Source organism: Aethalodelphis obliquidens, unplaced genomic scaffold, assembly GCF_003676395.1.
Source record: "Aethalodelphis obliquidens isolate GAN/ISIS:26980383/991018 unplaced genomic scaffold, ASM367639v1 scaffold33, whole genome shotgun sequence".
Classification (NCBI taxonomy): Eukaryota; Metazoa; Chordata; class Mammalia; order Artiodactyla; family Delphinidae; genus Aethalodelphis; species Aethalodelphis obliquidens.
The window spans coordinates 8,106,678-8,124,976 of record NW_020837977.1 but is presented as its reverse complement, the minus strand read 5'-3'; the positions used below and the strand labels follow the sequence as shown (position 1 = coordinate 8,124,976).

Below are 18,299 nucleotides of genomic sequence, written 5' to 3'. Positions count from 1 at the left end.
ATGCAATAGCCTTACCTCCCCAGTAAGCACTGGTGATATAATTGGGTAGACGTGACTTTGATTTTTATTTATAAAATGTGTGTCCGACAGCTTATTTCTTCTACACCCTGTTCTGTTCGTTTGGTATTAGTATTTACTTCCAAACCCAAATCCCCACTCCCCCCCAGACCTGTTGCTTGGGTAGCTGACTCCTCACCTGACTCCCATGGTTATCTGACTGACAGGATTCCAGATGCTCCTGCGGATAACACCATCGCTTCTCTTCTCTCATGCTCTATGGGATGCCGTGAAAGGATTTTGGTTTTCTTTGGCTGTATTCTCACATTGGTGCCTAAAGTGGGTAGGGGATAGGGTATCCTCTGAAGAATGTAGACAACTCTGGTGTTAGTTATCCATACAGAAGTTCTCTGCTGCATACAGGAAACTAGAATATGGGCTTCTGGTGTACAAAAGAGGGGACTCTTGGTTTTTCTTGGCTTCACTGTCTTATTGTTAGATTCCTAGTAGGGTGGCTCTTAGGCATAGGCTCTGGTTTGTAGCTGCAAAGAAGGCACCATTCTTCTGAAGGTGGACCAGATAAACATCTGTGAGCTCATTGAAGCTGATATGAACCCATATTTATAAATTATATCTGGAGAGACAGTAGTGTATTAAATTCTGTAGCTTTAATCAGCAGACATTTAATATCTCACATTTTTCACAGGTCAGAAGTCTGTGCAGGGTTTAACTAAATCTTCTGTTTAATCTGCAAAGCTGCACATCAAGGTGTTGGAGGCTGGAATAGAATCTGGAATAGAAGCTCACTCAGGTGGTCGGCAGAATTAATTTCCTCGCAACTGTATGACTGAGGTCCCTGTTTTCTTGCTGGATCTCAGCCAGGGGCTGCTTTCAGCAAATAGGTACAACCCACAGTTCTTTGCCACATGACTCTTGCATCATGGCAGCTTATTTCTTTAACAAGGAAGGGAATTTCTTTCATACAAGTTTACTAAAATGGAATCTTATATAATACAATGTAATCATGGCATTGACATCCCATTACCTTTGCCATATTCTGTTGGTTTGATGCAAGTCAAAGGTCCTGTCTACGCTCAAGGGGAGGGAATTATTTAGGGCATAACATCAAGGGACAGATATCGGGGGGATCACTTTAGAATTCTGACTAGCACAAGTACTTAATGCCTCATTGCTTGGAGAGGGAAGGAGATTATTATAACTTGCAGTTTACTAGGGTAATGGCATAGGTGCTTGTTTAATAAAGCAAGATGGGAACACAGGACTAGGTTTATGAAGACCCATAATAAGTCCAGGTCCTTTGGATGAATTTGAATTTCTTGTGGGGTATCTTAGTAGGTAATTCCAGCAAGCTGTTGGATATAAGTCTAAAACTCTGGGAATGGCTTAAGGCAGGAGTCGCAGGTATGGCATTCAGGATTGTGCACAATAAAACCATGTGAGTGGGAGAATGGGAGAAGTTGTGGTCAAATTTAGAGTAGGAAATGGACTAGGGGAAGGCAAGGGTCTTTTGCCTTAAATTCTGCCTGTTTATTAGGAAGTGAGGTTGTTTGCTGAGGGCAAGAGGTTTGGGGATTGAATAGGGGAGATTGAAGTGAATGATATTAATTGTGAAAAGTCACCATGGGAAAGAAAAGAAGAGTTGGCAAAGGAAAATAAAAAAGACTAAAGCAGTTCTGGGGCTTCTCTGAAGTTCAAGACATGAATTAATCATGGAAACCATGGGCAAGATTGTGATTTTTCCCCACAGTGCCCAGAAGTGCTGGGAGGAGGGACAGAAAAGCCTTATGAGAGACTGATGAGAACTGTAGTCGTGCCCTAGTGAGGACGGAGGGTGGAAGAGCAGTTCTGCAAAGGAGCTGAGGGTATTTGTGGGTAAATTGTGCAAGTGATCAAAGCACATGGTCTGGTATGAGCGGGTAGGGAACAAGGAAACAGTGTAGACATAAAAAGCTAGTCAGAGAGCTAAAATCCTTTCAGAGGCCTGTGTAAGGGGAGGTGTGGTGAAAACATGAAAGATTGAGAAGGACAGGGAAATTGTGATATTTGGGATCAAGGCTTTTGAGGTGGAATGATTCCAGATGATGGGAACATCCTGTGGGTGACCTGAGTTTGGGGGTGTCTGATGTCCAGGGAAGGGAAGCTCTTTAGAGTTGAGGAGGACAGTGAAGTATGAGGTTCAGTGCATGGTTTGTTTAAGGATTAAGAGGTCACCAGGGTTTCATTCTCGCTGTTAAAAGGTCAAGGGTGACGGTGCCAGTGTCTCGAGTAGGGCTGCGGCAGGAATGAGGATGCAGTAATGAAGAGGGGTGAGCTGTAGAGACAGGCAGCACTTACCGGAAGAGAGGAGAGACTTTCAGCTTAACGTGGACGGACCAGAAAAACGCAGTCTGTGGCAGGTGACACGTGGGGGAATGAACACCCTCCATTCCAGGAAACTGCAGAGGAGGGAGTGCCCTTGTGGAAAGAATGAGTGGCTCTCCTGACTTGAAGGAGGGGATTTGAAGATAGAGGGCTGTTTGTTTACCGTGGAACGTATGCCCCAGAAGGTGAAGAGGAAAGATTTTAGAGGGAAGGGTATGGCAGGAGGGAGAAGGAAAGCATAGACTAATTCTTGGATGTGAATATTAACTGATGAAGTTATAATTCAGGTGACAGTAAATAATGCCAGTTTAAACTGTAACTGTAATTTTGAATTATTTCTTTTGGTGCTTTTTCTAATTAGTTAGAAAATGTCTCAATCGTCAAAATATATAGGTCAGTACTTTTTGAAAGTATCTGAAGGTGCCCTCTTTTTGCTTTTAAATGTATCCAGCATCTTGGGACATAACATCTTCTCAGAAGTCTGTCATTTAATGTCTAGGAGAAAATTGAAAGCAACCTTGTTTTTACTCATTTTTCGATATTCTGTTATTAAATACTTATGGGATTTGTTTTTTCTTTATTTCTGATATTCCAAAGTTTTACTGGGACTACATCTAGATGTTTTGTCTTTTTTCTTTAATTTTTCATTTTATTCAGTGAATCCTTTCAATTAGCAAACCCAGGTCTTCAGCCTAGAACAGTTTTCTTCTTATGTCCGTAGTTAGTGTTTCTGTGGTGTTTGTTTTGATTTCTTCTTCAAGAAAATCAACTATGTATAAATTGAGTTTTCTTTACTTCATTGGAACTTCTAGGGAGGTTTGTCAAGCATGTTCTCTGTGTCACTGATTCAGTTTTCTGTAGTATTGGTTTTCTCTTTCTGGCTTTGTACACAAATTTAAATGTTGGTACGTATTGCATTTTAGCTTCCTGTCAGTGTTTCCTTATCTTCTTTAATTTCTCTTAGCCATTATATTTTTATAGTTTTATCTCTTTTCTCATTTCTTTTTGCTTCACAGAGTCTATTTTCTTTTTCTTAAGAAGATAAAATAGCCACATTCTAAAATTTGAAGGTTTTTTCATAGTAAATCTTTCCCCAAACTGTGAATTTCCTCTGTATTTTGAATGATGTATTTTTGTTTTTTATATTAAATCTTCCTTCTTAAAATGATATTTATTTTGTTTGTTTGAATTTAAATGAGGAGTGTTCTGTCTAGTTTAAGGTTTGTCAATAAATAATGGAGGTAGACTGTTCTTTTCTGTTCGCTCACCATATAGCTTGGAACCGTTTCATTTTCAAAAATTTGGGGGAGACAGGTGAAATCATGGTTGCTACTAAACTTTCCAGTATCAGTCAAATCCTGTAGGTCTCTGCTAGACTGACAAGTGACTTTCTGTCTATCATCTCTTTTTAACTGACTAAATAAGAAAAATATCATTGCTGGAATATTTAAATTAATGTGGATTTTTTTTTTCTTTCCAATAGTGGAGAATTTAAAAAGCCACAAAATCCAATATATCATTGTTTCTGGCTCCTTTTAGTTTTTCTTTGTATCATGAGATGCTATGTTTTGTGTCCATGATTCTTTATTCTTTTAGCTATGTTGCACTAGAAGAAAGTACAGTTCTAGTTTGTATGTAAAACGACAAATTCTGATAGATTGTGAAACAATATAAGGTGATGAATCTGAGCTAGGGGCAAGCATTGTGGATGTCTAGAAATTTTTCAGTCTCTTTCTGATATGCCGATCTTTTGTCTTAATTCTATGTATGGACATACTTCCTGGGTTCTGGCAGAATATAGACCAATATTTCTGTTCCTAGTGTTTTAGAATATTTATGCCTCTTTTGATATTTAATGGGATGTTGGAAGTAAAAAAATTGGATAACAGCTCATTAAGTACAAACTTAACATGAAAATTTGAGGAATCCCTATAATATTTCATGATGTCTACTTGGTATTTATAAGTGGGTAGTCAGAGAAAGATTTATGAGTCATCCATAGAGCTGGGATGATTTGAGGCTGTTTAAATTTAAACAAGAAGGCAGAAGGAAGCTAAGGAATGTCATACAGATGAAAGATAAGGAAGCATGAGTAAGACAGAGAAGGAACAGTTAGATAGGTGATATGGGGATGAGGAGAATGTAATGCCCTGAGAATAAGAGAAGAAAAAATTCCACAATATAAGTCTGTCTAAAAATATGGAATGCAAAGAAGTTAAGAGAGATGAACTCCTGGAAAGATCATTTCATTTGGAAGTTGGTATGACACTGACCACCTTTGAAGGGGAACTACAGCTTTCAGTAAAGGTGGTTGAACTACTCTTTCTTGAACAGAACAGTGGAAAAAATGAGGGATACTATGGAGGAAGTGTAGGTGAGCACCAGTGGTTTTATGTGCCACAGTGAATACAGGTAAGGTAGCATCAAATGAGTAAAATTTAACATATAGCTGTTTTTATTTACAACAGAATACAAGGCTTTATTCCATGACACCCATGTATACAGTGTTATTTTAAGTAATCTGTGCCTTAAAAAGACTTTTGAATAATTTCCCAGTTTAGCATGATCTTAACCATATTAATATATAAGCTAATTCATATCAAATTCAAAACTCAAATTTACAGGAGAAATAAAGCAAGTAATACTTTGGGACATTTGCATTATTTTGATATGAGGTGACATAGCTTTTGCCAGGTATATCTAATTACTTCATGGATTTAGTTTTTGGCCAATCATGAAATCACTACTGTTTTTATATGTATTTTTTTTTGTTTTAACAGAACATAAAGGAACAAAAAAAGAATTCAGAAACTATGATAAACCCTGGCAGTTAAATGCAAAGAAGCCTAAAAAGTCAAAAAGCGACCTTGCCGTGTCTAGTCTTTCTCCACCATCACCAGAATCAAAATCATGTAAGGAAGTTTGTCATTCAGATATTACTTAATGTATGTAAGTGTGTGTTAGTAAAATGAAGAAAAGGTAAGAATTGAAGCCACATTTTTTATCTGATATTCTGGCTATTCTAATGAATTTCACATTTGTTTCAGCATTAACATGGAGCTTTATTTATATATAGCTACTTATTCTCAAGCATATGTAATTGATTTAGATCTTTTTGAGTATAATATTCTTTTAAGAATGTAAACTGCATGGAATAGGTCCCTTGCCTCATGAATAGTTGCAGTGTTTTATCACATTCAGAGCAATACCAACCCTACATTTAATAAAGGACATAAAAGCAAATTAAATATCTTAGAGAGAAGGCAAAGAAGATTTCTGTTCAAAACATTTAACAAAATTAAAAAAAAAATCCTTCACCCAGGATCTCTCTGAAGCCCTACCCATTTATTACTGAAGCTTGTATATTTACTCTCTCCCATGATGATAAGTACCCCTTCTCTCTCAATGCCTCTCCTCCTTTCCCACTGCCTTTCTAGCCACTAAGTTTTTCCAGTGCTCTGTTACCACCACGTACGCCTAAACATGTCATGTAGCTTAGGATCTTGTAGCAAGTCTGTTATTCTTGGAAGACAAGAGAGCTTGAAAGCTGTTCTTACACATCAGTTTCTTGTGGTTGTTACAGAGTGAGATGTTTGATTTTAATTTAAACAGGAAAAGGAATAGGTAGAAAATATTTATTTTTGTTTGAAAATTTTGAAAAATCATTATGTGCTAACTGGAATCTGAATTTGGGTCATTTGTGAAAATGACTGAAATTAACTCCTTGAGTTTCTTTATTTATATAGTGGTACTCATAAAAAAGTATTGTATCAACCACAAAGTTCTTGTGAGAATTATGTGAAGTACTACAAACTACAAATGTTCTTTTAAAATTATGATTGTAGCTAAATTATCCTGCTTCACCAGTTTGGTTTATAAAATTTGGTCCCAACATTTAAAAAAATATGCAAGTTTAAAATTTAAATGTGTTGTTCACAACCATATTCCCAGTAATGTCCAGTATAGTTCCTGGCTCAATTAATAAGTGTTAAATGAAAAAAATGTAAAGGAATAAATGAAAAATGAAATCAGTCAGTTCTCAGTCTCACATTTCCCTTTCTATCCTTGGAAATGTCTTTCTGTCTGTCTCTCTCCCCCTCTCCCAGTGATAAATCCATAACCCTAGGGGCTTATTTTAAAGGGCTGAGTCCTGGATCGCATCACCTTGAGGGTAGAATGCTGTAAGGTCTTTCATTTTGTAGAGCCTTTGCTATTTATGGGATGCTATGTAGCCACAAAATGTTACTGGTGGACTGGCATCTGGTATCTTTTTCTGTTCAGGTGACCTACTCTCAACTTCTGGTTCCATCGGACCGTTAGCTCTTTAAAGGAAATTAATAACAAAGTATCATGAATATTTAATAATATATGTAGAGATATTTATACATGACAATAAGATTATAGGATTCAGAGTTATTGACTGGAAATGTATTGTTGAAACATAAATTATTCCTGAATTAATAGAATATCTTTTGAACATAGACCATGGTAAGTTAAAGCTGTATATTGTAATATGTAGAGCACCACTAAAAAGCACAAAAAAGCATAAATAAAAAGTTAATAAATTTATTAAAATAGGATGCCCCCAATTTTTTGATTTATTCTCCCAAAACAAAGGCAAGAAAAGAGGAACAGAAATAAATAACAATCTCCTATTGAAATAAGTACAATCCCTATCCAAAATCTAGCAGGTATTTGACCCATAGAAATTGACAGTATTATTTTAAATTGATTTGGAAAGGGAAAGAACCATGATTATCTAAAGCAATCTTGAAAAACATGAAGTAGTTTGGAGAATTTACCCTACCTGACTTCAAGTCTTATAGAACTACAGTTATCAAGACAGTGTGATTTTGGTGAAAGGATGGACAAATAGATCAATTGAATTTAATAAAGAGTCTAAAAATAGACCTACGTATGCGGCCAAATGATTTTCCACAAGGACATCTAAGCAGTACGGTAGGAAAAGAAAAATCCCTTCAACATTGAACATTCATACGGAAAATACACACAAGTTGATCCCTACCTTAATGCATACTGAAAATCAATCTGAGATGGGTCATAGACTTAAAGATGGAAACAAAAACAATGAAACTTCTAAAACAAAACATACAAATATAACTTTGTGACCTTGGAGAGGCAAAAAAGTTTTAGAGATGTTCTAGTTACCATGGCTCCATAACAGATCACTCTAAAATGCTTTTTTTTAGGTTAAATTAGCATAACAAAAATTAACCATTTTAAAATGTACAATTCAGTGGCATTTAGTACATTCAAAATACTGTGCTACCCTAACCTCTTTCTAGTTCCAAAACATTTCATCATCACAAAAGGAAACTCTGTAACAAACAGTCACTCAGCATTTCTACCTCCCACCAGCCCCTGGGAACTTGCTTTCTGTTTCTGTGAATTTACCTGTTTTAGTTATTTCATATTAATAGAATCATATAATGTGTGATCTTTCTGTGTTTGGCTTATTTTACCCAGCATAATATTCATATTTTCATGGTTCATTCCCATTGCAGCAGGTATCAGAACTTCATTCCTTTTTTTGTGGCTGAATAACATTCCATTGTATAGATATACCACATTTTGTTTATCTGTCCATCTGTTGTAGGGTATTTTGGTTGTTTCTACATTTTGCTATCATGAGTCGTGCTGCTATAAACATTCATGCTCATGTAACTGTTTGAACACTCATTATCCATTATTTTGAGTATATACCTTGAAGTAGAATTGCTGGGTCATGTTGTATGTTCAAACTTTTGGGAGAACTGCCAGTTGTTTTTTATGAAGGCTGTACTATTTTACATTCCCACCAGCAATGTAAGAGGTTTTCAGTTTCCTCACATTCTCACCAACATTTGTGTTTTTCTATTTATAACAAAAATATTATACCATCCAAATGGGTGTGAAGTGGTATCTCACTGTTGTTTTGATTTGCATTTCTGTGATAAGTAATGATGTTGAGCATCCTTTCATGTTCTTCTTGGCCATATGTATATCTTCTTTGGAGAAATATCTATTCAGGTCCTTGGTTTATTTTTTAAAGTAAGTTGTTACTCTTTTTTTCCTTGAGTTTCAAGAGTTCTTTATATATTCTGATCCTACACCCTTATCAGATATATGATTTACAGATATTTTCTCTCATTCTGTAGATTGACTTTTCACTTCCTTGATAGTATTCTTTGATATGCATGTTATTAATTCTGATGAAGCCCAGTTTATCTATTTCTCGCTCTCTTTTTTTTTTTTCTTGTGCTTTTGGTGTCAACCCTTGCCTAATCCAAGACCATAAAGATTTACCCCTATGTTTTCTTCTAAGAGTTTCATAGTTTTAGTTTTTAAATTTAGGTCTTCGATTCATTTTGAGTTAGTTTCTGTTTATGATGTAAGGTAGGGGGTCTAAATTCATTCTTTTATATGTGGATATTGAGTTGTCCATTTGTTGGACAGCGTCATTTATTGAAAATACTATTTTTTACTCATTAAATGATGGTCTTGGCACCCTTGTTGAAAAGCAGTTGGCAATGAATGTATTTATTTCTAGACTCTCAGTTCTATTTCACTATTCTATATGCCTATCCTTATATAAGTACCACACTGTTTTTATTACAGAAGCTTTATAATGAGTTTTAAAATTGGAAAGTGTGAGTACTTGACCTTTGTTTTTCTTTCTCAACATTATTTAGGCTATCCAGGGTCCTTTGCAATTCCATATCATTTTTAGAATCAGCTTTTCCATTTCTGCTAAAAAAGGTCATCGAGATTTTAATAAGAAATACATTCTCTTAATAGATCATTTTGGGATTATTGTGATCTCAACATTGTTAAGGATTCCAATTCATGAACATGGGATGCCTTTACATTTATTTGTCTTCTTTAATTTCTTTGAACCGTGTTTTGTACTTCTCAGTGTACTAGACTAGCACCTTCTTGGTTAAGTTTATACGTAAGTATTTTATTCTTTTGTATGCTATTGTAAATGGAATTGTTTCTTATTTTCTTTTTCCAATTGTTCATTGGTAGTGTTTAGAAATACAACTGATTTTCAAGTATAGATCTTATATCCTGCAACTTTGCTGAGCTTGTTATTAGCTGCAACCATGTTTTTGTGGATTCTTTAGGCTGTTCTACATATAAGTTCATGCCGTCTGCAAGTAGAGATAGTTTTCCTTTTCTTTTTCCAATTTGAATGCTGTTTATTTCTTTTTCTTGCCTACTTGGTCTGGATAGAAATTTTAATAGTATTGAATAGAAGTGATGAAAACAGGCATCCTTTCTTGCTCCTCATCTTAAGGGGAAATTTTTATTATTTTACTGATCTACATGATATTAGCTGTGAGGTTTTCGTAAACGTCTTCTATCATATTGAAGACATTCCCTTCTACTCCTAGTTTATTGGGAGCTTTTATTATGACAGAATGTTGAATTTTGTCAAAAGCCTTTTTCTCCATCAATCAAAATAATCATTCATTTTAAAATTGATTATATTAACATAATTATTATACCGATTATTTTCTTATGTTAAATAACTTTTGCATTCATGGATAAATCCCACTTGGTCATGATGTTTAATCCTTTTTTTTAATGAGTTCACTTATTAGTTTTAGTTTTTATTGCATGGGAACAGCTTATAAATACTTTTTTAAATTTGATTTTTATTTTATATAGGGTATAGTTGATTTACAGTGTTGTGTTAGTTTCAGGTGTACAGCAAAGTGATTCAGTTATATATATACATATATCCATTCGTTTTCAGATTCTTTTCCCATATAGGTTATCAGAGAATATTGAGTAGAGTTCCCTGTGCTATACAGTAGGTCCTTGTTGATTATCTATTTTATATATAGTAGTGTGTATATGTTAATCCCAAACTCCTAATTATCCCTCCCCCCACCTTTCCCCTTTGATAACCATAAGTTTGTTTTCCAAGTCTGTGAGTCTGTTTCTGTTTTGTAAATAGTTCATTTGTATCATCTTTTTAGATTCCACATATAAGTGATATCATATGATATTTGTCTTTCTCTGTCTGACTTACTCCATTTAGTATGATCATCTCTAGGTCCATCCATGTTGCTGCAAATGGCATTATTCCATTCTTTTTTATGGCTGAGTAATATTCCATTGTATATATGTGCCACATCTTCTTTATCCTTTTCTCTGTCGATGGACACTTAGGTTGCTTCCATGTCTTGGCTATTGTAAATAGTGCTGCTGTGAACATTGGGGTACATGTATCTTTTCGAATTATGGTTTTCTGTGGATATATGCCCAGGAGTGGGAATGCCGGATCATATGGTAGCTCTATTTTTAGTTTTTTAAGGAACATCCATACTGTTCTCCATAGTGGTTGTACCAATTTACATTCCCACCAACAGCGTAGGAGGGTTCCCTTTTCTCTACACCTTCTCCAGCATTTATTGTTTGTAGACTTTTTGTTGATGGCCATTCTGGCCAGCGTGAGGTGATACCTCATTGTAGTTTTGATTTGCATTTCTCTAATAATTAGTGATGTTGAGCATCTTTTCATGGGCTTTTTGGCCACCTGTATGTCTTCTTTGGTAAAATGTTTATTTAGATCTTCTTCCCATTTTTTGATTGGGTTGTTTGTTTTTTTGATGTTGAACTGCATGAGCTGTTTGTATATTTTGGAGATTAATCCCTTGTCGGTAGCTCCATTTGCAAATATATTCTCCCATTCTGTGGGTTGTCTTTTTGTTTTCTTTATGGTTTCCTTTGCTGTGCAAAAGCTTTTACGTTTCATTAGGTCCCATTTGTTTATTTTTATTTTCATTACTCTAGGAGTTGGATCCAAAAAGATATTGCTGCGATTTATGTCAAAGAGTATTCTTCCTATGTTTTCCTCTAAGAGTTTTATAGTATCCAGCCTCACATTTAGGTCTTTAATCCATTTTGAGTTTATTTGTGTTTTATAGAATATTCTAATTTCATTCATTTACATGTAGCTTTCCAGTGTTCCCAGCACACTTATTAAAGAGACTGTCTTTCTCCACTGTATGTTCTTGCCTCCTTTGTTGTAGATTAATTGACCATAGGTGCGTGGGTTTATTTCTGGGGTTTCTGTCCTGTTGCATTGATCTATATTTCTGTTTCTGTGCCAGTACCATACTGTGTTGATTACTGTAGCTTTGTAGTATAGTCTGAAGTCCTGGAGCCTGATTCCTCCAGCTCCATTTTATTCCTCAGGATTGCTTTGCCTATTCAGGTCTTTCGTGTTTCCATAATCCTTTTAATATGCTGCTGAATTTGATGTGCTACTATTTTGTTGAGGATTTTTTCATCTGTATTCAGAAGAGATATTGGTATGTAGTTTTCTTTTCATATCTTTGTCTTTTGTGTCAGGGCAGTGCTGGCTTTATAGAATGAGTTTAGATGTATTCCCTCCTTTTCTGTTTTTTTGGAAGTGTTTGAGAAGAATTGGTGTCAGTTCTTCTTTAAATGTTTGGTAGAATTCACCAATGAAGCCACCTTGTCCTGTGCTTGACTTTGTTTGTTGTGAGGTTGTTGATCATTGATTCCATGTCTTTACTTATTATAAATCTTTTGTTTATTCTTGAGTAGCTTTTGGTAGTTTGTTTGTTTCTAGGAATTTTTCCATTTCATGTAGGTTGTCCAGTTTATTGGCATTAAATATTCATAATATTCTCTTATAATCCCTTTTAAAAACATTTCTGTAAAGTTTGTAGGTTACAGACTTGATTACATTTCTGATTTTAGTAATTTGAGTCTTTTCCCTTTTTTCTTAATCTAGCTAAAGGCTTGTTAATTTTTAAAATCTTTCTTAAGAATCAACTTTTGGTTTTGTTGATTTTCTCTGTTACATTTGTATCTTCTATTTCACTTATCTCTGTTCTGATATTTATGATTTACTTCATTCTGCTGGGTTGAGTTTAGTTTGCTCTTCTTTTTCTACTTCTTTAAGGTATAAAGATCAGTTATTGGTATAAGATGTTTCTTGCTTTTTAATGTGGGCTTTACAATTATAAATTCCCATCTGAGCACCACTTTTGCTGTGTCCTATAAATTTTGGTATGTTGTGTCTTCATTTTCATTTGTCTCAAGATATTTTCTAATTTCCTTTGGGATTTCTTCTTTCACCCATTGGTTGTTTAAGAGTGTGTTGTTCAATTTTCTCATGTTTGTGAATTTTCTGGTTTTTCTTTTTCTTTCCAATTCATTCCATTATGGCCAGAGAAGATACTGTTATGATTTAAATATTTTAAAACTTATTGAGACTTATTTTGTGGCCTGACATATGGTCTATACTAGAGATTGTGCCATGTGCACTTGGAAGAAGAATATGTATGGCTGTTATTCTGTGTATTTTTCTCTATATGTCTATTAGATCTAATTGGTTTATAGTGTTGTTCAAGTACTCTGTTTTCTTATTGATCTGTTTAGTTGTTCTATCCATTATTGACAGTGAAGTATTAAGAGTCTCCAACTATTGTTGTAGAACTCTATAACCTCAGTTACGTCAATGTTTGATTCATGTATTTGGGGTCTCTGTTGTTAGGTGTGTATATGTTAAATAATTGTTAAATCTTCTTGACTGATTGACCCTTTTATCAATATATGATATTCTTTGTTTTGTAACAAGTTTTGTCTTAAAGTCTGTTTTGTCTGATACTAGTATAGCCACCCCTGCTCTCTTTGGTTTCTGTTTTCATGGAATGTCTTTCAATCATTATTTCTTCAAATATTCTTTCTTCTCCTTTTTGGGACTACCATTAGGTGTATGTTGGTACATTATACAAATTGATAAAGTAAGAAAAGTCATATGACATCTCAAATAATACTTGAATGGTATTTGATAAAGTTTTACATCAATTTCTTATTTTAAAACAAAACTAAATAAAAGGACTTTTAGAATAAAAGGATATCTTCTTAACTGAATTATTGTCTGGCAGAAACATTTATATAATATGTATAAAAAGTTTTCTAAGTGATTGTTCTCAAAAGGAAAAAAAGACAACAATGTTAAGTCATTAACTTTCATATGGGGTAAATATCATTAACATTCATTAAAAACATCTCTATTGCTAAAGCTTACTTAAAAATAGATACTATATATTAATTAGGCCAGTGAAGAACAAAATAACCTGTTAGCCTATCCAATAGATTGTGAGCTCCTGTAGAATGTCATCCCCATGAGGGCAGGGAATTATGCTACATTTATTCCCACTGGTTTACTCCCAGAACCTAGGACAGTGCTTTGTGCTATATACCAATGAGAGAATAAATGAGTAAATGAGAATTTAAGGATTAGTTAGTGCTAAAATGTTTAGAAGCTGTGCATTTTCAGATAACAAAAAAGCACCTTACACCGTGCAAACTGGTATAGGTACAAAGATCTGCAAGATAATATTATGTTTTTAATTTTCAATTTTGATTTGTCATAGAGGAAAAATAATGACAAATAGGGTTCGATGAAGTTTTTTCCTTTGTGGTTCAAGCATTTCTACTATTTATCTGGTGGAGTGGTGGTTCTGCTGGAGTGGTTGAGGATGATGAGTAGGGTCTTGGCAGAAAGAACCAGCAGAACATGTGTCTGTCAGGCCCTTGTGCATGATAGTGTGCACGGATTCTTTTAGAGCTATTTCAGATTTGTGATCCAGATGAGAAAATTGAGGTAAGTACGTTAGCTTCAGTTAAAACCAAAAACTAAAACCAGTCCTCAGTAATTTTATTTATGCACATTTAGAACAGCATATACAAAGAGGAATAGCTGTATATTTGCTAAAATTTTAGGAAAGAAATGAAAAGACCATGCATGTGTATAGAAAACACAAGTTACATAGATACGAGAGAATGAAGATGGAAACACAATGTCTGAAAAGTCATAATATAGAAATGCAGAAGGCAGGAGACATGAAGTACTACATTCACTGTTATCAATTTTAGGTATATCTATAGTACTGGGGAACCTCCCGGCATATTTAAATGAAAGAATGGGAGAAACTTTCAGGAAAGAATATTAGCATTTATTAAATTTTAGAAAACAGAGTTGAAAGATCTAAATAATTGAAATTATTTTGGTTCCAAAGAAATAGATAGATAGTATCTCAAAAGTTATTTGGAGGAAATGGTAAATTTATTATTTAACCCACAGATGGAAATTATTGGTGGAGGTATCAGTGAGTCAGCATTTGATTAATATAATAAAGAATTGTTCAAAATAGGCCCTGTTCAATATACAATTGGCTGTTTTGTGAAGTAGTGACCTCTTTATGAATGAATGGAGCATGCCCATCTACACGGTGCTGTGGATGGGCTCCTGCTTTGGGGGTGAGTTTTGTCTCAGTGATGTTATGGGTTGTACCTAATCTCAGATTCTTTCACCTCTTATGGGTCATATTATGTTGTTTATATTGTTCTGCTGTTTTCCATATCTCCTGAGGATATTTTTTAGAAAATGTATTTAAACTGTAGCCCTGAGTTTTAATACTAAGTATGACCTAAGCAAGGTTTTTTGTTTTGTTTAATATTTATTTATTTATATTTATTTTGGCTGTGCTGGGTCTTAGTTGTGGCATGCAGGATCTTCGCTGCGGCATGCAAACTTCTTAGTTGCGGCATGCGTGTGGGATCTAGTTCCTCGCCCCGGGATCAAGCCCAAGCCCCCTGCACTGGGAGCGTAGAGTCTTACCCACGGGACCACCAGGGAAGTCCCTCAAGGTTTTTAATCCATCAGAAACCTTTAGAGATTCTCATCTGGAGACTGTATACTGGGCTGATGACTTCCCAAATCACCTTCCATTATTTACTGAAACATCTTTTGAAATTATCCAGTGTAGTTGATTAGACCATGATTATACTGTGGCCTTCCTTGTCCTAGATTTGGATCCTATGATAAATTGGGTATCACATGTGTAGCAAATTGTCACAAGCTACAAAAATATAAAAAAAAAACTGTCTTAGTTTCTCTCAAAAGTTGCTGAGGGAAAGAGCTTGGGTGTCGTTTCATTTCTCTGTAGTGCTGCATGTGACCTCCCCTAAACTCAGTAGGTTAAAACAATTTATAATTTCTTATGGTTCAGTGAATGGGCTGGGCAGTTCTGCTCGTCTCACCTGGGCTTGCCCACGTGGATACATTCAGGTGGAGTTCTGCAAAGGCTGTTAGGGTGGGCAGCGGGGTATGTCACATGATTATCTGGGGAGGTTGATTGGAACTGATTTTTTTAAAAACCTATGTTCTTATTTTTTTTAATTGATGAGATCTTAATAGGATATGGTAATTTCCAGGAAAATTAGATAATGTAGTGATGCAGATTAGAGAAATTATTCAAAAAAGGTTAACAAAAGTGCCAGTAAATGTTTTGAAGGATCTGGTTCAAATACAGTTTTCTCTGTCTCCTCTTCTGATCTCTTCCCTGTGCCTGGGCTTGTCCCCCCGGGAACTCCTGGGTAATGACCTGTGGCGTAATAGCAATATGTCTGGAAGTGTTTTCTAAAACCATTGATCACAATCACTGCTTCCACTGTCCACACTTGAACACTGGTGTGTTGATGTTAGCTGACATTTCCTTCCCAGAGTCCCTTAAACAAAGAAACATGGAGGAAGCAGCTGCATGTTTTTAGTTTAGATTTATTTAAATTATAGAAGTAATGTTTACTTATTTTGACAATGAAAAAAATAGAGACGTGGAAAGACAGTCTGTCTCCCTTTAGCCCTCTCAAAGTCTACTCCCTCGGAAATAGTTTGCATCCTTTTACATCCTTTTCTTTGTATAAACTAACATAAGATGTGTGAGTTGAATTGCTTTATAAAATTGGCTTTAAACTGTACAGTACACATTCTTAAGCAACTTGTTTCTATTATTTTTAAATGTATTACGGACATATCTCCATGCAAATAAATTCAGATCTATGTTATACTTTTCCGTAAGTGCATGCCTGTACCGTAGTGTGAATACACTATAATTTACTTATTCCCCTGTTGAAGTACAGTTACATTATTTCCAGAGTTTTGCCACCACAAACTTTTTGGTGAGATAAACAAATATCGTGCACTTTCCGATAAAATAAACAACCTTGTACATATATACATAAGTATGAGTGTTTTCATTTATGATAATTTACCAGACAGAATAAGATTGCTGAGTCAGAGGATCACTATATGTTTTATTATAATAAATATTTCTGAATTACTTTTAAAAAGGTAGCAGAAAAAAAATTTCAGTAGGTTGAGACTGTCTTTCTTATAGCCTTACCATATAAACTTTAAAAAATTATTTTATTTTTATCAAAACAAAGATATATATGGTTTAAAAAGCAAATTAGTACCACAAGGCAACGGTGTCCTTCTTTTTCTCCTGTTCTGCTTTTAATGTGGAGCCACTTTTAACTCTTAGATGTTTCCTTTGGTACACAGATCTACATATGTAAATATACAAGATACTTACATAGTTCTCTTTCAGTTTTTAAATTTGAGGTATTATCTCTTGACTTCCTTCTAAGACATTGTGCTTTACACCCAGGGCCCATCACATTCTCATAGTACAGGCAGGCAACTATTTCAGATGTTGGTTAATGTATACTTTGCATTGATTTTTTCATGATTATGTTAATTAGCCTTTTTCACAGTAGAGCCATAAAATAGCCAACTGTTAATTTGTTTCCAGAATTAATAATTGGCTTGTTTTTCTGTTTGCTTTGCTCTCTCTGTACCCATCACTAATGCTTCACCAAACTCTGCCTTAAAGTATATATTAAACACTCTCAATATGCTTAAATACATCGTGGTCTTCTGTCTTAGTTTATATTTTATACCTTATTTCATTTAAGAGGTTTTAGAGACTTCTCTCCTGTAGTCCTTTGTCCTCTTGCTCCAGTCTTTACTCCTTAGTTTCCAGACTTTTTCTCAGCTCTCTGCTGAGACCATCCTTTACTGTCATCCCAAGACTTACCTTTGCCTTTTTCTTATGAAGGATTATCTGTTTCCTGAATCTCAGGTCTTTCCAGTTTTGGGTTTATTTATTTATTTTGGTGGAGCACCTCCATTAGGAGCTTTCTGTAAAAGAGCGCTTGCCAGATGTAGTTCTGAGTCCTTACAAGTATCTTGATTGATTCTTTCACTGGATATAAAATTCAAAGTTAGAAGTGATCTTCAGTTGGAATTTTGAAGGAATTTCTCCTGTGTCTTCTGGGGCCAAGCATTGCTATGGAGAAGTCGGATGACAACTTGATTTGCTGTTTTTGTCCCTGAAAGCTTTTAAAGATGTTCTCTTTATTACCACTGTTGTAAAATGTTGTGATGATATGCCTTACATTATGCTGTGGGCATTTTATGGATCCATCCAATCTGAAAGGCAATTATGTTTTTATATCCTTATTATTTTGGCATTGGTCCTCCTTGATTGATGCTTTCATGTTTAAATGGTATGAAATGTCCACTTTTTGGGGGCATCTCTCTCTTCAGGGACTAGGCTTCAGTATTCTCTACCTTGCTAAATCCAGTTACCACTCAGTTCATTTTGCATCTTCCAAAAACAAATGTGTGGCTATTTCTTGCCTAGTGATGTCTTCTCTCTTTATTCAACCAATTCTTTGATAAAAGAAAAATACCATAATGTAATTTTAGTGGGAATTTGAGGCAAAGTGAAGGTAAATAGAAGTATTCAGTCTTCTTTGTTTTATCAGAAGACAGCAAGAATGTCTTAAAAACATTTAACTAATTGCTCATGAAGAAGGTAGCGATTATTTTTTAAGCTGCTAAAACATAATAGAAAATATACTTTGCTTGTGTTTTTCGATGATTTATATAAATTATTAGTTTTACATCAGCACCTGCATTTTCTTTGTTCTATAAACACTGTCACACTTCCTTACTTGTTCAGTTAAAACATGTCTTAAAACCCAGCTTCATAACTTCCCCTCTGTTTGCTCACAAGAAA

General features: G+C 34.8%; 1 protein-coding gene across 1 annotated transcript in view; it reads left to right on the top strand.

Moving 5' to 3' along the window:
• Positions 1 to 18,299, top strand: part of CUNH8orf34 (chromosome unknown C8orf34 homolog) — a 327,589-nt gene that overhangs the window by 51,634 nt on the left and 257,656 nt on the right. Inside the window, 1 exon segment of the mRNA XM_027127946.1 lies at positions 5,160 to 5,291. Coding sequence (XP_026983747.1) covers positions 5,160 to 5,291 — 132 coding nt within the window.